Below are 21,073 nucleotides of genomic sequence, written 5' to 3'. Positions count from 1 at the left end.
ACTTTTTCAATGCTTTCCCTCCATTGGAAATAATGAAGAATAGGGGCATCTTATTTTGGGGCTCCAAGAACTGGACCCCTTGGCCCAATATTTTTGAAACTTTGTCTTTTGCGGAGAGGCACAGGATGCTATGCTGAAAATTTGGTGCCTCTACCTCAAAAAACAGCCCCTCTAGAGCCCCAGATACCTGCAGATCAATTCTCCATTATGCCCTATTTAGGCAGTGGGCATTTCCCTCCCTCTCTGATGACCCTGAAATGGGGAGAGGGACTCCAAACTGGGGCACCCCCGGGCCACCTGGGGATTGGCAACCCTAGCTCAGATGTAGGTTGGACTCACGGTTTGAGGTGAAAGCTCAGCTTCAGGCTTCAAAAGGAGGACACTCTTATCGACAGCACGGATAGCACAAAGGGAGTCTCTGGCGGCTGCAAGGTGGAGATGTGTATCGCTGCCAGGCAGGCCTTCGGCAGCTGAAAATGCCAGTTTCACCTGAAAGCATAAAAGATCTTTCGAAATCCAAACACACGGCAGCAGAAAAGATACTCTCCTGGAATCAGGTATTCTAGGCTTGCGTTCTCCCACTCAGCTGGGCAATCTATTATTTCGCTCAACAATCTATTATTTCGCAATCTATTATTATACTCAACAATCTATTATTTCGCTAGCCCAATTTATAAAACTGTGTCCTACCAGTTTGCCAGATGAAAAGTGGCCTCTTTGTTTAGTTCAATCAGAATGGAATTTGGCACCCCCATAAAAATTCTCTGTTTCACATCTGAATGCCAGCTAATGATCCTCCCCCCCCCCCCCAAAAAAAAAAGAAGTGAGGGAAATGCAAATTATTGTACTGTGATACAATGAAAACTGGACTTCACATTCAGAGCGCCATTCTACATTTCAAGTTCAAAGCCCCATGTCAAAAACGGGCCCAGAAAAATGTAAAATATGTGGAAAATGCAATATTTAACGTAACCAATAAGAAATCAACGAGAAATATGGTACGGATATTTGCACCGCAATTTTTCGTTTGAAATTCAAAACCCATTTGACTCTGGCAAATAAGGCAGGGAAGAAAAACACATCATACATCTGCAAGGCTTTAGAGGCAGAGGTATCCGAATTAAACTCGATGTGTGTGTTCAAGACACAATTATAAATGGCATGTTCAAACCCAAACTCAACCACTTTTTTCAAGAAGGCCACGAGTAAGCAAATATTATCAAATGCTGTGGGAAGCTGAAGCAGGTCTACTCAGAAGTAAGCCCCATTGGGGTTTACTCCCAGGAAAGTATGCTTAGGACTGTAACCTGTGCATACCAGAGCATGAGAAGCCACCAGAACTCCAGATTCTGCTGAACTACATTAGTGACCTTCAAGAATTCAGTCCTTTCTCCTCCCCTGAATCTTTGCATTCCATCCCAGAACTGCCATATCCCCTCAAGCTCTGTCCCATGTATTTTTACAGCCTCTCTCCCTCCCATTGCTTATTGTCCACTGCCATCGATTCTGCGTTTGTCACTGGGGAGAAATGCCCTCTGCCCTGGAAACTATATGAATATTTTAAACATTGAGACTGTGTTCTGCCTATGAACAGAAGCCTGGCGCGAAGTTCATAGCTAACGAAAAGGAAAGGCATTGAGGGGAATGGTTGGGAGTTTCTGTTAAAAATGTAATGAAAGAGAGCCAGTTTGTGGCTGGCCTGTACAGGTTTGAGGCGCCTTCATTTACCTTGTTTGAAAAGCAGTTTTCCACAGCAAAATCTGCTGTGTGAGCAACGATTTCTCCGCTGGGCAGAATGGCGTATACAAGCAAGCGTGCCAAGGGAGCAGTATGGACGTCCACATCAAAATCCAGAAAAAACACCCCTTTGGCTAGAAGATTGAAAAACGAACCAGAGAGAGGGGGTTGAAAACAAATCATCCAGTATCAGAATGCCCCTGTATAAATCGATAGTGCGGTCTCATTTGGAATACTGTGTACAGTTCTGGTCACCGCACCTCAAAAAGGATATTATAGCATTGGAAAAAGTGCAGAAAAGGGCAACTAGAATGATTAAAGGGTTGGAACACTTTCCTATGAAGAAAGGTTAAAATGCTTGGGGCTCTTTAGATTGGAGAAACGTATATATATATATACGTGTGTGTGTGTGTGTGTGTGTGTGTGTGTGTGTGTGTACACATATATTGGCCACTGTGTGACACAGAGTGCTGGACTGGATGGGCCATTGGCCTGACCCAACATGGCTTCTCTTATGCTCTTCTGTTACACAGAGTGTTGGACTGGATGGGCCATTGGCCTGATCCAACATGGCTTCTCTTATGTTCTTATGTGACACAGAGTGTTGGACTGGATGGGCTATTGGCCTGATCCAACAGGGCTTCTCTTATGTTCTTCTGTGACACAGAGTGCTGGACTGGATGGGCCATTGGCCTGATCCAACATGGCTTCTCTTATGCTCTTCTGTCACACAGAGTGTTGGACTGGATGGGCTATTGGCCTGTCCAACATGACTTCTCTTATGTTCTTATGACTTGGTACTGCCAGAGAACCAAATAAAAATAACAGCGCTCAAAGCTTTAATACAATAAAGCTGAGGCTAGGGGTGGCAGCAAAGTTAACAGAGTTACACAGAGTTAGCAATTAGTTCTAAGACTAAGAAACAACTTTTATTGAAGGAAATACCTGCAGGAGAGTGAGGTAAGAGACTGGGATGGATTACCTGTCCTTGCTAACTAGAAGGTGTTGGATGCTAGCCACGTGTCCAGCCTCCATGAGGCAAGATGGCGAGATCATGCACCTTCTTTGTGCATGCGAGGCAGAGGAAGCGTGAGAGAGGAAACAGGAAATTGCATCCCTAAGAATAGCATCCTACTTCAAAGGAAAGGATCAGATAGCAGGAAGGAAGGGATGCTCTGTGTGTCCTGACCTCTCTATCTGGCTAAACTCTTTGGTGCTATCTCTCAAGTCTGAGACAGGAGACAGCGCAAAGTCCTCCCACGTCCAACTACATCCGATGCTCCAAGAGGATTTCCTCCCTGTTCTGAACAAGGAAGTGCTCATGAGGGATGCTGAATGCGAGGGCCCCTCACAGCACATGGCCAGCTCCCAGCAGGCAAGCGCCTTGGGCCGAAGGGGAAGGAAGAGAAGAGTGTGGGAAGCATTTACCTACTGCATGTTCCACAGGCTCCGCATGGATTCCAGAGTGCACAATGCTCCCCTTCGCCATCACCTGCATTGAACAACAGAAATGTGAGCGGTGGAACTGCTGACGGGGGAGGAGGATGTTTGCTCGCTCCAATCGATACGCTTGGAACTAAGTGCTGCTCTTAGGGATTCAGGTGGTTCCACATCCGACATAATAAACTGAAACTCATGAATCTAATTTTGGATTGGAAGCCCGGTGAAATCCCAGATAAGAGGAATAAATGTGCAGGAATGGGCTTTGAAGTATAACGGAGATATGATGTTGCCTGAAACGGAGAGCCAAACAAGCTGTCACAACCACAGCTACCACCTATAATCCCAGGGTCCCTGTTCCATTCCCCTTCCTTTCCTCTGGCAAATGTCCATCAGGCTACTGTCAGCCAATAAGAAAGGAGAATTCTTGCTTTTGTTAGTCTTAGGGAGAGAGAGATTCACATCAAGCACTGGCAACAATCTACAACAGGGGTCCTCAAACTACGGCCCGCGGGCCAGATGCGCCCCGCTGAGGACGTTTATGCGGCCCGCCGGGTTATGGCAAAATCAGACCGGAAGTGACGTTCGACCTAAACTCGCGTTAGCAATGCACACTTCCGGCACTGGGCTGAGGCGGCGGAGACAGAGTGTGAGGTGATACCGAGGTGAGGTGAGTTCCCAGGCCAGGGTGTGTGGTGTGGGGAAGGGAGAGAGATGCAGAAGACGGAGAACTGACGGCCCGCGGCCTTGTACAGTAACGACAGTCCGGCCCTCCAACAGTCTGAGGGAGAGTGAACTGGCCCCCTATTTAAAAAGTTTGAGGACCCCTGATCTACAACCTTCTATTTTGATATGCAAGGTCTTTCTCATGGTTAGTAACAGTGGTTCAATATGGCAGCTATTAAGCTAAGCATTTTATTTCAGGGAAAGTTACACTGCCTGACAGCTACAAGGATAAGGAAGCCAAGTGAATGACTGCGGTGCTAAGAGGAATGGGGGAAGGGAGGGTTTATTGACTGGTTTACACCACTTCTAGCCCGCCTTTTTCCAAAAGGAATCCAGTTCTGCTTTCCTCACTAGCAAAACCGTTTTTAATGTTTAAACCGCACCACTGCCCACTCTTGCTTCACATCAGAATAAGGCCATCGCTGGACCTAGCAAAAGAGGCTTTCTTTTGCCATCACAGCTGATCTTGGCCCTAAGTAAAACCACTAGAGTAATCAGGCATGGTGTGGCAACCAGTAGGAGATGGGAGGGGGAGTGGGGCAGCTGACACTTCCAGAAAAGCCTCAAAGTGACATCACTCCTCTCTAGGAATCGCCAGAGACTTCTATGGTAAAATCATAGAGTTTCTGGTAATTCCTAGAGAGGACTGGCATCATTTCCAGGTTTTCCCCAAAAGTGACATCACACTGTCAAGACAACGACAAATCTTTTTTCTTCCACTGCTACTCCAAACAATCGCGTCTAATATTTTCTATGTTGACAGGAAACAGAGACAGCTTTCCATAGTTTCACTCAGAGTTTTCCCCCAGCCCTGCTAACAATATCAGCAGTCTGTTCTTCAAAAGGGACTGTTGATCGGGCCTGAGACTTCCTCTGTTGCTGAGCGCACCCTCCACCCCACCCCCAGGTCTTGGCCATGGAAGACCGCTAAGCTCTATGAGGAAAAACTGAGGGACTTGGGAATGTTCAGTCTGGAGAAGAGGAGGCTGAGAGGAGACATGATTGCTCTCTTGAAGTATCCGAAGGCCTCCCACTTAGAGAAGGGCAGGGAGCTGTTCCTGTGGGTAGCAGAGGAGAGGACTCACAATAAGGGGGGTGTAAATTAAGGGCGGGAGGGTACTGGCTGGATATTAGGAAAAAACAGTGGGATTAGCTCCCTAGGGAGGTGGTGAGCTCCCCCTCACTGGCAGTCTTGAAGCAGCAGCTGGACAAACCCTTGCCAGGCTGATCCCGCATTGAGCAGGGGGCTGCACTAGATGGCCTGTATGGCCCCTTCCCAATCGATGATTCTAAGTTAAGATCGCTCAGACTTACCAAATAATAAAAGTGGATCTTCTCTGGCAGAGCACCCGGATTCAAGATGTAATGTACTCTGACTAGCTGAGCGAGATCACAGCTTAAAGTGTCAGCAACAGGCTCTATATGGAGGTAGCTTTTGCTTGGAGAGTAGAAGAGATATACTTTTTGATAGGCTCTCTGATGAGAAGCAAAGACCCAGTTCCCATCATAGCAGTATTCTTCCGTTTTATAAGCCGCCTAATAGAAAAATGGCCCAGAGATTAGGAAATATTATGTTTACAGTTCGGTATGGTCTTTCTGCCACAACAAGGGCATTCCAAACAGCTTAAAATAAGACAGGCAGCAGACAGCAAGCCTTCATTGGCATAAAACAGATTGAGCAGTAAAATAGCAATATAAATAATATAAAATCCTAGATTATAGAGTACATAGGGAGCTAATATACATAAAATAAGTAAAATATATATGAGTCGAGTTTAGCCAAATTAAATCATTAAAACAAATAAAATGTGGTCATTCCAGAACCATTCTCTGTCGTATTTCCATGGCCTGTTGAAGAAATCTAGCCACCGTTAAAGTTACCTCAGCGCAAGTGTCATTTAAAAGGTTGTGGACTTTGCCTGAATCAGCACAGCCCAACATATCTGCTAAGATATCTTTCAGGTATATACAACGAATATCATCATAAAGAGGACAGTTCAATAATACATGGGAAATAGTTTCAATACACTTGGAATTACAAAGACAGTGTCTATTAGAGTACTCAATCCTGTTAAATCTACCCAATAGGATAGCAGATGGTAATGCATTACATCTCGTTAACGAGAACGCACGCCGTTGCTGTGGAGCTTGTAGAGAGGAGAAATACGACACTAATTTCCCTACTGAGAGAGGAAGTTCGAAATTCAGCGGGGAGCAAGACTTGTTGGCCAGGCTATATAGCGTTTGCATTTCAATATCTAGAATTCCGAGCTTAAGTTTCAAAAAAGCATCTTTTAAGGATAGCATAAGAAGTGAATCTAAATCAATGCCCATAGATTTAACTTTCCTCTCAATAAATACTAGCCAATTTGACAAATTAGATTCTGAGAGCAGTTGATAAAAAAGGCTCTCTGAGTCAGAGTGGAAATGCAGCCGTAGCCAGTATTTAAGTGACATTAGCCATGCTTGTGTTTCCACAAGATTCATCCCTGTTTCTAAACACAAAACTGCATATGGTACGCACTTTGGGAATCCCAGAATTTTCTGTAGGAATTTTGATTGGACACCTTCAATGTTATTATACATTAAACATGTAGCACTTACAAACTAGCAACAACGAGAACCACAGTTTAAAAAAAAGCCCCAAAATGGTTAAAGTATTGTAAGTGAGAGATAGCTTGCCTCAATCAAAGCACAGAGCTATGTGAAAACAGACATAAACTCTGCATGCCACACTCAGGAAGAAAACACAGAGAGAGCTAATGTCAGGGAGAGCAGAAGCGTTTTGTCTCCACTGTCAGGATGGGAAGATGGGTTGTGTATCGCCAGCCTCAAGCTCTACAGATCAGCAGTAGAGAACGTCGTCGGACTGTGCAACAGGACTCTGGCAGGCTGTAGAAACACAGGCTGATTCTGCACTAACCTTGCTCCGCGCCAGGCTTCTGTTTGTCTTCGGAGCAAGCTAGCGATTTCGCACCAGCTGCTTCGTGCCGCCATTTTGCGCCAGGGCAACCCACGCTTCACTGTGCCACAGCGTAAACCTCAGGTTAACGCTGCAGCGTGGCAAATCATAGGTTGCCTTGGCGCAAAATGGTGGCGCGGAGCAGCCGGTGTGAAATCGCTAGCTTGCTCCGGAGACAAACAGAAGCCTGGAGCAAGGTTAGTGTGGAATCGGCTACAGTCCTTTGGAAGGTAACAACGCATCTAGTTTAGGCTAGCTAGTTATTCTTTTTGGGTTGGTTTGTTTTCTGGCCTGTAAACTCTCGTTGTGGTACATGAACGCTTTCCAACTTCATCTGTGCGGATTCTTTTCTGTTGATTGCATTTTAGTTAGTAACGACAGCCTTTTCTTATGGTTTGCCCACATTGGAACTCTTGCCCATTCACTGAACTGCTAGGAGATGCTCATTCACACAGAAATGCATGTGCCACTTCCTTCTTGGGTGACTCAAGGCATGACTTATTTTATTTTATTAGACTTTTAGCCCTCCAGCCCCTGCAAGCATGCTCAGGGTGGGTTATAACAGCAGAAACGCAGCATAATACCAATAATTAATATCGGAGTTCACACTACAGATAGTCCACTATCAATGGCACCAATAATACGTCCACTCCAGGACTCCCTAGGTGTACATAGGCAGTGGGCAGCCGTGTTGGTCTGAAGCAATAGAACAGAGTAGGAGTCCAGTAGCATCTTTAGGACCAACCAAGTTTTATCCAGAATGTAAGCTTTGGCATGCATGCATACTGCTTCAGATGAGGGAATGGGGCACAGTGAGCCGAAATACACATAGCTGGTGGTTTAAGGATATAAACTGATCCAAAACTAGGACCAGATGGCAAAACGGTGTAATAAATTGGAAGGCCATTTGATCTGTATCCCATTTGCGTGGGAAGCCAATAAAAGGTAATAAAAGCTGCCTGTTAACTGCTTTAGCTACAAGTCTAAGTCCCTAGGTATACGGGTAGGTATTCTAACCTGAGAGGGGACAGGCAGATGAGATTGGTCACCGGTCAAGCATGGGTTTAACCCAATGGAGCATGACAACAGACTCTAAATTTATCACTCTTTACGATTAAGAAACCTAATGACCAGGTCCGGCACTAGGGGCTCCCTCCCCAGTGACATCATAATGCAGGGCAGTGTGGGGGGAAGAGAGCAACGAGCAGTGCACAAGAGTGCTGCCGCGTCACCACTTTCCCCCTGCACTGCCTGATCACTTTCAACAGGGCACCACTAAAACACCGTGCTCTTCGGAGGCTTCTCAGAAAGCCTCCAAAGAGTGTGGCGGCCGAGCGGCACCTTCCAGCCGGGGAAGGGGCAAGGGGAGTAAGGGGGCACCTGGTGGCACCCCAGGCAGGGTGGTGTTCTAAGCAGCCGCCTACCCTGCCTACTCCCGTGTGCCAGCCCAGCTAATGACACAGACTCTCACCTTCAAGGACACATCAGTCTCCAATTCTGACATGTCAATTGACTTTGCTGTTCCCACCCTCACCTCATGCTATTTCTATATGCTTTCTCTATATGTGTTTAGCAGACAAGCCAGATACAAAGCAGAACACCCCTCTCGCTTTTCCCTCCTCCCCCCTACTTCTCCTTCTTTCCATAATAAATTGATCTGGACCCAAAGATGTTAAGAGTGACCTTGTGTTAACGGTGTAGAGTGCCTCTCCCTCAGATTCACACAGCCAGGTCTTATCGGTTCTCAGAGAAAGTGTGAGAAAGGGAGATGTTTTTATTAGCTGACATTCCTTAGTCATAAAAGAGATACCAGTGAGTAGCCTTTGAACCCTCAACTCAATTTGCATCTTTATGTTATTCCTTTGAAGTTATCTGTAACCTATCCTTTTGAAGTTTGCATATAAGTTACTATTCAATACTGTGTACGTCATTACTTCCAAGGAGTCCATCCTTGGACAAGCTATGGAGTTTTTACAACGAAACAAGTTTTTGATTAAAGAACAAAAAGCTTGATTATTGAGAAATATCGATGCTTGACAGCTGAACCCAGATAAATGATAACCGGAAACCAAGCTTGTTATTCTTTTAATCTGTTAAAAACGTTTTCACTTCTTTTGCATGCTTCACTGCCCACCTTCTCTATATAGGACTGTTAATTCCCTTCCGTTGTCCGACGAAGTGTGCTTGGCACACCAAAGCTCATATCCCGAATAAAGCTTTGTGGGCCTTAAAGGTGCTACTGGACTCCAACTTCGTTCTGTTGCTTCAGACCAACGTGGCTGCTCACCTGGATCGTTCTTCATTGGTTTATTTTAAACTGCAGTTCATTTATGGAGCCAGGTTTGGGCTTGCTGGCAATCCCTCAAATTCTTCTTGGCTTGACAAATGCTAGCCAAGGTGTTGCTATTGCTGGGGAGTGGGCTCAGGGGAACGCAGCGGATTAAGCTACCGAATGTCTGCATTCACACATCCCTCCAAAGTGAAGCTAAGACCAGTTTCACACCTTCGATTCAGTTTCTGGTCAGAGAGATTCTAAAGCCCCGTTCACAAGTTGCACTTAATGCAGGGACAATGCATGCAGAGTGTACGCTTGATTGTTATGTGTGTTGAGCAATTCTCATGCGCCAGTCAACAGATGTACAGCTGAATCTCACATTTATCCAGATACTAGTTCCCAGTTTCATTCATAACATGAACATATCTTGGGTCCAGCACCGGCCCGTAGGCGCATGGCGTCCCAGGCAGGCTCCCTGACCACCCCACCCCTGCCACAGCCACCCTCCTTCCACCCTCCTTGCAGCACCACACTCCATTGTCCCCCCCCCCCGCCAAGGCTGTTCCTTCCCCTGTCCCGCCTCCCTCCTTCCCTTTGTGCCGCTGCTTTGGAGCGCCACACTCTGTCACCCACCTCCCCAAACTGATCCTCACCCCTCCACCACCCCTGCCCTCCTCTCCTTTGCGACATTGCAAGCCAGCACCAAGCTCTGTTTCCCACCCCCCTCCGAACCGAGGCTGGTCCTTACCAGCTTCAATGTGGCTGGTGTGGCTTTTAATCTTTTGAAGGGTCCGTGGGAGGAGAGTTCACTCCCCCTCCTTCCCGGAACCGGAAATGAGGGGGAGCGAAGTCCTCCTCTCGTGGGCCCTTCAATACCAGCCGCATTGAAGCTGGTAAGGACCAGCCTCGGCTTGGCTCAGTGGGGGGGGGGGGCAGCAACAGAGCACAGCGCTGTGGAGGAAGGGAGGAGGGTGGTGGCAGCAGGGTGGGGGGGAAGAGAGAGACAGGCAAACTAGGCATTTGCCATGGGCACCAGGAGGGGGGGGGGAGCCCAATTCAGTGCCCCCACCTCTCGGTGCTCTAGGCAACAGCCTAGTTTGCCTAGTGGGCGAGACAGCCTTGCTTGGCTCTTTCTTACAAACAGATGTATGTACACACAGGTCAGCAGGATGTACGTGCATTCACTGTAACATGTGAACAAGGGCTTAAGTAACCACAATTTGTAAAATGATTTGTATTTGGACAATTATGTAGATCCTAGATAATGTAATTAAATTAGGGATGTCATCTGAACGGAGCTGAACTGTGCTTAAGAACATAAGAGAATCCTTGTTGGATTAGGCCAATGGCCCATCCAGTCCAACACTCTGTATCACACAGTGGCCAATATATGGGTGTGTGTATATACACACACACACATATATATACTGTGGCTAATAGCCACTGATGCACCTCTGCTCCATATACTTATCCAGTCCCCTCTTGAAGCTGGCTATGCTTGTAGCCGCCACCACCTCCTGTGGCAGTGAATTCCACATGTTAATCACCCTTTGGGTGAAGAAGCACTTCCTTTTATCCGTTTTAACCTGTCTGCTCAGCAATTTCATCGAATGCCCACGAGTTCTTGTATTGTGAGAAAGGGAGAAAAGGACTTCTTTCTCTACTTTCTCCATCCCATGCATAACCTTGTAAACCTCTATCATGCTTAATGAGCCATCTTCAAGCTTCAGGACCAAACTTAGTAGAATGGTCTGCATTTGGTTTCGTGCAATGTCTGAAGGCACACCCAGAGGTGAGAAACAGCCAACACAGCCGTTCCATCCACCACTTGATGGGGAGTTTCATTATATTTTTGCCATATATTTCCTGAAACATGTTTTCGACTGACAAACAGAAAGAATACGCATGGCAGTAAAAAAAGGCAAATGGGGAAATGGCAGCGGAGAAGAAAGCGGAAAAGGAAAGCGAAAGGAACAGCAGAAAAAAAGAAACTCTCCGTTGGTAGAGAAGATTGCTAACACTGTACCACGGGGGTATTTTTTCCCCCCAGTCACATCCCAGGAATACTCACTTCCAAATCAAAATAAGCATCCGTGAAGTTGTCAGTGCTGATGGGAAACCGTGCTATCCCCTGGTCATCAGTTGTATAGTTGGTAGTGGATGTAGTGGACGGAGATGTCATACGAATCTGGATTGTTTCATTGGCAATTGGCACCTTCTTACCATCCTCTAGCTTCACCTAATCATGCAAAGCCATAGAAATGGTGCTGTGATTATATTTGTTTGATGGGGCCCATAGGGCAGAGGAGTGGTGGCGGAGACATATGTCATAAGAATATAAGAACATAAGAGAAGCCATGTTGGATCAGGCCAATGGCCCATCCAGTCCAACACTCTGTATCACAAAGTGACCAAAAATTTACATATATACATATATATATAAATTTATATATATACATATATAGAAGATAGAAGAAGATATTGGATTTATATCCTGCCCTCCACTCCGAAGAGTCTCAGAGCGGCTCACAATCTCCTTTCCCTTCCTCCCCCACAATAGACATCCTGTGAGGTGGGTGGGGCTGGAGAGAGCTCTCACAGCAGCTGCCCTTTCAAGGACAATGCCTACCAGAGCTATGGCTGACCCAAGGCCATGCTAGCAGGTGCAAGTGGAGGAGTGGGGAATCAAACCCGGCTCTCCCAGATAAGAGTCCGCACACTTAACCACTACACCAAACTGGCTCTCACATTGTGGCTAATAGCCACTAATGGACTTCTGCTCCATATTTTTATCTAACCCCGTCTTGAAGCTGCCTATGCTTGTGGCCACCACCACCTCCTGTGGCAGTGAATTCCACATGTTAATCACCCTTTGGGTGAAGAAGTACCTCCTTTTATCCGTTCTAACCCGACTGCTCAGCAATTTCATTGAATGCCCACGAGTTCTTATATTGTGGGAAAGGGAGAAAAGGACTTCTTTCTCTCCCTTCTCCATCCCATGCATAATCTTGTAAACCTCTTATCATGTCACCCCGCAGTCGACGTTTCTCCAAGCTAAAGAGCCCCAAACGTTTCTTCATAGGGAAAGTGTTCCAAACTTGTAATCATCCCAGTTGCCCTTTTCTGCCCTTTACTGCACTGTCCCAGGAGGCTGCAATAGGTTTTCGATTCATGTGAACAACATGTCAAGCGACTTTCTGCTAAGCCAGACCGTCGGTCTCTCAGGGTCGCTTGTGGCCTTCTCTGACTGGCAGTGGCTCTCCAGGGTCTCAGGAGGGGCTGTCTCACATCACCTGGCCCTCGCAACAGGGCATGCTGGTTGCTGAACCTGAGACCTTCTGCCATATTAAATTGATGCTCTGCCACTGAGCCACAGCCAGTCCCCTAAGGGCGGACAGAGTGCCTGAAGGGCTCCGGCCACCCTGTCCTGGTGACATTGCTGTAAAGCCTTACCTGCCCAAAAAAGGGGATCCCAGGCTTGTAATAAGTATCCAGTTTTTGGAAGGTAAGTCTGCTGACAGTATTGGTGATTTCAGTGGAACCTTTGCCCAGGAATTCCACTCCTGCCAAAACCAAACAAACAAGCCAGATGACACACATGTGCGCTCGCATGCAGAACAAGCACATTAACCAGAAAAACACCGTAGTCTACTGTCTCCTGCCACATCCGACCTTCCCAGCAACGTCGGTTTCTTTCCACCTGCATGGCCTTGCTGGTCCTTACCTGTGCCGTCTTCTGTGATCTTGGCTGTCACCTCAATCTTCATTTGATACCCTCCTCTCATCAACTGAAATGCATTGGTTTTCACTACCTGAGAGAGGCATCCGTGTACATCTGCCTGCAGAAGAACCCAAACAGCATCAAGTTATACTGGTAATGCATTCGCTTCCCAAGTCTTAGAATCATAAAATCATAGAGATGGAAGGAGCCTCCAGGGTCATCTAGTCCAACCCCCCGCACATAGGAATGTAAGAGAAGCCATGTTGGCGCATTCAGTTCAACACGCTGTCACACAGTGGCCAAAAACCCCAGGTGTCATCAGGAGGTCCACCAGTGGGGCCAGGACAAAAGAAGCCCTCCCACTGTTGTCCCCCCAAGTACCAAGAATACAGAGCTTCTGGGGCCATGGGAAATAATTCAGCACCATTCTCTCTGTGACAAATACTTGCCCCAGCTAAAATAATACAAGGAGTTGTCCATTTGTCTTTCAACCTGCTAGGAGCTTGAAAATTGGCTGCCAGCTTCAGGAAGACTGTGGGAGATGTGATGCCAAACATGAAGGAAATCTGGCCCGCCTGTTCCACATTAGGTCCAGAAACCCACCTGTGTACACCCTTTTGATGTTACACACCACAGTAGGCCAGCAGCTATGGGGGGAGCCTGTGGGGGCCATGCCTCAACTTCCTTGAGGGGGGTCCTGACTCAAGTACCAAGAATACAGAGCATCACTTGCCCCTGGATATAGAGTTCCATCTATATCCTGTGGCTAATAGCCACTAATGCACAATGCAGGAAATTCACAAATATCTCCCCCTAAGTTCACAGGATCAGCACTGCTGTCAGATGGCCATCAAAGCCTCTATTTCAAAACCTTCAAGGAAGGAGAACCCACGATCTCCTAAGGAAGCCTGTTCCACAGAGGAACTGCTCTGTCAGGAAGTTCTTCCTAATGTTTAGTCGAAACAACACTCTCTGATTTAACTTAACCTGTTGGTTCTAGTCTGACCTTCTGGGGCCATGGGAGACAATTCAGCCCCATTCTCTCTGTGACAGCCCTTCAAATACTTGCCCTAGCTAAACTAATACAAGGAGTTGTCCATTTGTCTTTCAACTCGCTAGGAGCTTGAAAACTGGCTGCCATCTTCAGGAAGACTGTGGGAGATGTGATGCCAAACATGAAGGAAATCTGGCCCGCCTGTTCCACATTAGGTCCAGAAACCCACCTGTGTACATCCTTTTGATGTTATACACCACAGCAGGCCAGCAGCTATGGAGGGAGCCTGTGGGGGCCATAGCTCAACTTCCTTGAGGGGGGGTCCTGACTCAGGGCCCCCAATCCACAGCCTTCCCTCCCCCCCAACTCGAGGGCCACTGCTACTTCCCTTCCTTCCCTGCGATTCAAATTGCGCCAATCAGCTGATCAGTGGGCCCTTTCAATCATGTGGGAGGCCGGTGGTTGCTCCTCCCCCCCCCCCCCCCGTCTCTGCTGCAATTTGAATTCTGGGAGGAAGGGGGCAGCAGTGGCAGCGGCAGGGAGGGGGCGGGGAGGAGCAGCAGCGGGGCCCTCCCAAGCAGCCCCTGACCCACCCCCCAGAGTGGAAAGAACTGCCGGCAGCCAATGAGGAACCCCCTCAAGCGGTGGGGGTGGGAGGGAAGGCCGTGGGGAGGGGCTAAGTGTCCCCCCAAAAATTACCCTCCCCCAATTTTTGAAACCCCGGCTATGGGCCCACACCACAGGTTGGTGCTCTACCAGGAGGATGGGAAGGCACTGCCTGCCTCTGAGCGCGTGCAGAATGAAATTCTGAAATACCGCAGGGACCCCTTTCCTCCGCCTCCTGTCTTCAGGTTTTTCTTTTGAGCTGAAACAGCACCAGGGCAAAGCAGGATAGCAGGGCAAAGAGGCATGAGCACACAATAGGAATCGGAGGGCTGGCCATCGCAGGGCCACCGAACGGTCCGTTCTCTCTGTAGGACAAAAAGGCCACTGCTTCAGTCTTCAGGCTTACCTTGCCGCTGAATTCTTCACAGATGCCCTTTATTGTTTTGCTGACACTACAGTAGCTTCTGTGATTCTGATAATTCCGGCAGACTTGAACCTCCACCAGGCCAGGGACTGGCTTCCCATAGGTGTACCTGTTGCAAGACAGAGCCCATGGCAGTGAGCGCCAGAGAACACAGATCCAATGTGAGGCCAAAGGTCAATGGAGAAAAAGCACTCTTGAAGTCAACAGGTGCCTTATCTTCCATTGCAAGATCAGAATTGCCCCTTACACTGTCCCCAAATCACTCAAAGTAGGAGGTCCTCCATCACCTTAGTGGTGATCCTCTTGATGAAAAGTTGGAATCACGAGGAGTCTACTGTTGGTAGTATTTTAGGAGACAGGTCTTCCCCAAACTGGAGAGCCAGTTTGGTGTAGTGGTTAAGTGAGTGGACTCTAATCTGGGAGAACTGGGTTTGATTCCCCACTCCTCCACTCGCACCTGCTGGAATGGCCTTGGGTCAGCCATAGCTCTGGCAGAGGTTGTCCTTGAAAGGGCAGCTGCTGTGAGAGCCCTCTCCAGCCCCACCCACCTCACAGGGTGTCTGTTGTGGGGGAGGAAGGGAAAAGAGATTGTAGGCTGCCCTGAGACTCTGTCCTTGAAAGGGCACCTGCTGTGAGAGTCCTCTCAGCCCCACCCACCTCACAGGGTTTCTGTTGTGGGGGAGGAAGGGAAAGGAGATTGTGAGCTGCTCTGATACTCTGTCCTTGAAAGGGCAGCTGCTGTGAAAGCCCTCTCAGCCCCACCCACCTCACAGGGTTTCTGTTGTGGTGGAGGAAGGGAAAGGAGATTGTAGGCTGCTCTGAGACTCCATCCTTGAAAGGGTAGTTGCTGTGAGAGCCCTCTCCAGCCCCACCCACCTCACAGGGTGTCTCTTGTGGGGGAGGAAGGTAAAGGAGATTGTAGGCTGCTCTGAGACTCTGTCCTTGAAAGGGCAGCTGCTGTGAGAGCCCTCTCAGCCCCACCCACCTCACAGGGTGTCTGTTGTGTGGGAGGAAGGGAAAGGAGATTGTGAGCCGCTCTGATACTCTGTCCTTGAAAGGGCAGCTGCTGTGAGAGCCCTCTCAGCCCCACCCACCTCACAGGGTGTCTGTTGTGGGGGAGGAAGGGAAAGGAGACTGTAGGCCTTTCTGAGACTCTGTCCTTGAAAGGACAGCTGCTTTGAGAGCCCTCTCCAGCCCCACCCCCCTCATAGGGTGTCTGTTGTGGGGGAGGAAGGGAAAGGAGATTGTGAGCCGCTCTGAAACTCTTCGGAGTGGAGGGCGGGATATAAATCCAATATCATCATCATCATCATCATATCCAAAGGATGATCCTTTTTGTTATTCCAGTTCCTGGAGCTGCTGACATTACCATGGAGGCTGGAACATATCAATGGCATGGGTTGGGAAATTCCTGGAGACTTGTGGGTGGGGTTTGGCCAGCAGAGTGGCCTCACCAGGTTATAATGCTATAGAGCCCACCGTCCAAAGCAGCCATTTTATCGAAGGGAACTTATCTCTGTTGTCTGGAGATCAGTTATAATTGCACGAGATCTCCAGGTCGTTCTGGGAGGTTGGCAACCCTCCAGCGAGTGCTTTGGCTCGCGTGAAATTGGCTTGGAGGCTAAGAAGGAGGAGGAACGGAGCTCAGTCTCACTTACCTTCCACAAGCGGTCACTTTCAGTTCCTTATTCTCAATCATTATGATTCTGGGTACCTTCACTGAGACCTCAAATTTGGGCAGCACTAGAGATAGGGAAGAGATGACAGCACAAAGGACAGGGCATTAACATGACTGTCTCCAAAGTCTCTGTGATACGTAGATCCAGATGGGCAGCCGTGTTGGTCCAAAGCAGTAGAACAAAATAGGAGTCAATTGCACCTTTCAGACCAACTTAGTTTTAGTCAGAACGTCAGCTTTCGTGTGCTCTCTAAGCACACTTCATCAGACGAGGAATCCGGTACAGTGAGCGGAGCCGCGCATAGCTGGTAGCCGGTGGCTCAGAATGCAAAATGGTACAAATTTAAGATCTAATGACGGAATAGTAAAATTAACAAATTTGAGTAACATGAGCATGCGAAAGCGATAAAGCGGTAATATGTCAAAATGTGAGGATGTCTGGGTTTGTAGAGTCTTTCGGGGTCAAGTGCCGTGTTCTACCGGAGAAAGTTTTCCTTCCAGACGTTTCGTTCCAGACGTCTGGAAGGAAAACTTTCTCCAGTAGAACACGGCACTTGATCCCGAAAGACTCTACAAACCCTAATGATGGTACCAGCCGTGAAAACCTGAAATCTTTGTGAGGATGTCTGTTAATGACCCTATTGTTATAAGCTGGGGCCAAAGGAAGGCATTTCTATCTCAGAAGTTTTCCCATCCAACTAATTTACCTTTTAACATATAACATACAGATATACTAGAGGAGTTAGCCATGTTCCTCTGCTGTTGCCAAATAGTAAAGAGCCCTGTAGCACCGACAATAAAATTCGTTAGTCTTAAAGATGCTACTGGACTCTACTGTTCTGTGATACAGAATACGCTCCCCCTGTCCTCATCAGAGGTGCAATGATACTAAATAGAGTCAAATTCTCACTAGAGTGAAATGGCCCGTTACTAATGAGAGTCAAAGACCAGAATCCTGAGCCACAGCTGGCCGGGAGGACCACTCTCCCCTGATGTGTTTTCTAAAAAGTGCTTTTTGTTTTAAAGGAGAATCGTCCTCCTGGAAACAGCAGTCGAAAGCAATACAGCCCAGCGAGGGTGGAATCAGCTGCTGCGTGGCTGACACGGCCAAGGAAAGGTCCCTCCCACAGGGATCGCGATTTCCACCGCTGGGCTCTTTGCGTAACCGCAAGAATCGGCCAGGCTGGGATGCTACAACGAAGAAACAAAGCGATCAACTGTGTAAAAAAGAAAATAGATGTTTGGATAAATATTTCACACCTCTTTGGACAATAAAAGCAATATATTTTGGATGTCAATGAGTGTGGCAATGCTTATTTTTAACATGCATACCATAACATACAATATTATGAGAGGGAGCCAGTTTGGTGCAGTGGTGAAGTGCGCGGACTCTTATCTGGGAGAACCGGGTTTGATTCCCCACTCCTCCACTTGCACCTGCTGAGATGGCCTTGGGTCAGCCATAGCTCTGGCAGAGGTTGTCCTTGAAAGGGCAGTTGCTGTGAGAGCCCTCTCAGGTCCACCCACCTCACAGGGTGTCTGTTGTGGGGGAGGAAGGTAAAGGAGATTGTAGGCCGCTCTGAGACTCTGTCCTTGGAAGGGCAGCTGCTGTGAGAGCCCTCTCCAGCCCCACCCACCTCACAGGGTGTCTGTTGTGGGGGGAGAAGATATAGGAGATTGTAAGCCACTCTGAGTCTCTGATTCAGAGAGAAGGGTGGGGGTATAAATCTACAATTCTTCTTCTTAACAAGGGCATGTTAGCTTCATCAATACTAACAATCAAACTGCAATATTCTAAGCATTCATCCACAAAGTCCAAAAGTCTCAATATTCAAATACATCAACTAGAATCTTTGCCAACAATGGGAAATGCTGAAGGCTCAGCCTTGTGGAGTGGTGATTCTCTGTGTTAGGTTTGGATCGTATTGGCCTTGAAAACACTTTATGTATCCTCTACTTGCTTTGGCTGTTTGTACTCTTGGATGATGTAGGCACTGATAAGTGGGTGTAGTGAGATCTGAAGAAGATGGTTATTGAAACAGGATGGACACCGAACACCTGTTCTCAACTCTAAGGATCACTGAGACATTTGAAGACTGAGGCTTTTGGACTCTGAGGATGAATGCTTAGGACACTGCCGTTTGATTGTCAGTACTGAAGAAGCCATTGTGCTCTTGTTTAAAAGACTGTATGTTATAGAAGGGATTGTAAAAATAAGCAATGCCACAGACGTTGGCATTCAAAATCGCTTTTATTGCCCAAAGAGGTGTGAAATATTTGTACAACCATGTATTTTCTTTTTACATGGCTGTTCTCTCTGTTTCCTTAATCTGTTGTACACCGTGTCTTATCCTTTGTTTGCATTGGCAGCCAGTGGAGCCACGCGGGCCAAAAGGTGCTGGCCCGTAAACCTTATCGTCCGCATTAAAAGTTCATCAGGGAACCAGGATTGCCAACAGGTACAAGAGCAGTGGCAGACCCAGACTGGCTGATAGCTAATAGGGATGTCCTATGCCACTTTGGGCAAGACCAACTGCTGCTAACGTATGTGCTTTCTCTGTCAGGGCCCCGCCTTGCGAAATGGTCTATCTACAGAGGTCAGGAAGGCTCCTGAGCATCTGACAGGGGCCGTTTTCCCGCTGACCTTACTCCGGAGCGACGTCCCTCTTCACCGCGCAGCGTCTGCGCGGATTTCCCACCAACTGCTGCGCACAACCAGGAAGAGCCGCGGCTTTTGCGTCGCAGATGTAAACCGGTTCTTAGCGGTTTACATCTGCGACGCAAAAGCCGCGGCACTTCCTGGTTGTGCGCAGCAGTTGGTGGGAAATCCGCGCAGACGCTGCGCGGTGAAGAGGGACGTCGCTCCGGAGTAAGGTCAGTGGGAAAACGGCCAGGGTGTTTTTATAAAAATAATGATGGTGGTGGAAAGTGCAATCATGTACAACGGACTTATGGTGACCCTGTAGGGTTTTCAAGGCAAGAGACAGAGATGGTTTGCCTTTGCCTGCCTCTGTGGAACGCGACCCTGGGCTTCTTTGGCGGCCTCCCATCCAAGTGCTAACCAGGGCTGACTCTTCTTAGCTTTTGAGATCTGCTGAGATCAGGCTACCTGGGCTATCGAGGGCAGGGCAGGTGACATGCATACCTGTCCAGAAGGTGAAACTGCAGCCCTCCCAGTCTGGCATAGGAGAACTCAACAGGCATTGCTCATCCATTTCCACGCATCCATTGGCTGTAGGGTTGCCAAACACCAGGAGGCACCTGGAGATCTCCTGCTATTAAAACTGATCTCCAGGCAATCAGTTCCTCTGGACCCCTATTGGCAGCCTTGCTGGCCAGAAAGTTTTCTCCCTTAAAAGGGAACTGGAGTGGGGTCCTTTCTAGGGTTGCCAGTTTTGGGTTGGGAAATATTGGGAGATTTGGGGGGGAGGGGGTGGAGCTAGGGGGGGTTGTAGAGGGGAGGGACCTCAACAGGGTAGAATGCCATAGAGTCTGTGGAGAAACGCCATCTGAGAGTGTTGGTGCTTCATCCAAAAAGGCGGGGATCAGTAAATCCATTCAGCAGGCTTTGTAGCCTTCCCCTCACTCCCCCCCTCCCTTCCAGAGCCAAACCAACAACGCTAGGGGGAAAGTCTCCTAGAGAGGCAGGAAGGGCGGTTGTTCTTGCCATGTGCTAGGCAGGAAGAGTTTTCTCAGTTTGCAGCAGAGGCTCGGGAAGAGAGGCTGCTTGCCTCTGAGCTCCGGCCTGTGGGGGGCCTGCTCAGGAAAATGAGGCCTCCAGGCAGTAAGACAAAGTAAGTCATTCTCTTAGGCAGATCAAGTATAGACCAGGGACAATACGATGCGTTTAAAAACCACCTTTATTTTGTTATGCTGTTTGCTGAGCTGTGTTGTGCTGTACTAGGCTGTGTTAACTTTTTAAAGGCAACTGTTTTTGGGTTTGTTTTCCTTTTCCTATCTTTTTCTCTTTTTAAATAAATATATTTTTACTGTTTAAATGCTGGCAATCAATCTCTGTACCACCTAGATCCCCAGACCGCTTTAGACCACGCTGTTTTGAGAAGGGGGCCCCGGGGAAGGGGGAAGGCATGCAGTTGGATAAGGTGCCAATCCTCCAGGGGTGCCCCAAAGAAGCGCTGAGGTCTCTGTGAAACCCAAGTGCAGGGTGGCAGAGGACCTGGAGGCCTAGCCTCATAGCAGGAGAGGGGGATTGGGAGTCCTGTTCCTCTCAATCTGAACCCCGGGACTGAGCAGGTGGTGGCAGCGAGCCCAAGGGGCAGGAGGAGACATAGCTCCCTCCAGGAGTTGGCGACTCCATAGGGAGCTGACGGGACCGGGTCTGAAGGCAGAATCGGGCCGGTTCCGCCACAGAGTCCACCCTCAAAAGAGCCATTTTCTCCAGGGGAATTGATCATGGTTGGCCAGAGATATACTGTCAGCTGCAGGCTGGCAACTTTAGGCCACTTTTCTGCGATCCAGCAACTTGGCAGTTTGCTCTCATTCCCTCGTT

General features: G+C 48.2%; 1 protein-coding gene across 1 annotated transcript in view; it reads right to left on the bottom strand.

Annotated features, from left to right (window-relative positions):
* The window catches only part of A2M (alpha-2-macroglobulin), a 109,046-nt gene that overhangs the window by 63,305 nt on the left and 24,668 nt on the right, over window positions 1–21,073 (bottom strand). Inside the window, 9 exon segments of the mRNA XM_060236780.1 lie at window positions 340–489; window positions 1,729–1,871; window positions 3,166–3,229; window positions 5,218–5,439; window positions 11,212–11,379; window positions 12,594–12,703; window positions 12,865–12,979; window positions 14,868–14,994; window positions 16,544–16,628. Coding sequence (XP_060092763.1) covers window positions 340–489; window positions 1,729–1,871; window positions 3,166–3,229; window positions 5,218–5,439; window positions 11,212–11,379; window positions 12,594–12,703; window positions 12,865–12,979; window positions 14,868–14,994; window positions 16,544–16,628 — 1,184 coding nt within the window.

This window comes from Heteronotia binoei, chromosome 4 (assembly GCF_032191835.1).
Source record: "Heteronotia binoei isolate CCM8104 ecotype False Entrance Well chromosome 4, APGP_CSIRO_Hbin_v1, whole genome shotgun sequence".
NCBI classification, from domain to species: Eukaryota; Metazoa; Chordata; class Lepidosauria; order Squamata; family Gekkonidae; genus Heteronotia; species Heteronotia binoei.
Note: the sequence above shows the minus strand (reverse complement) of the source record. Positions and strands in the feature narration are given on the sequence as shown.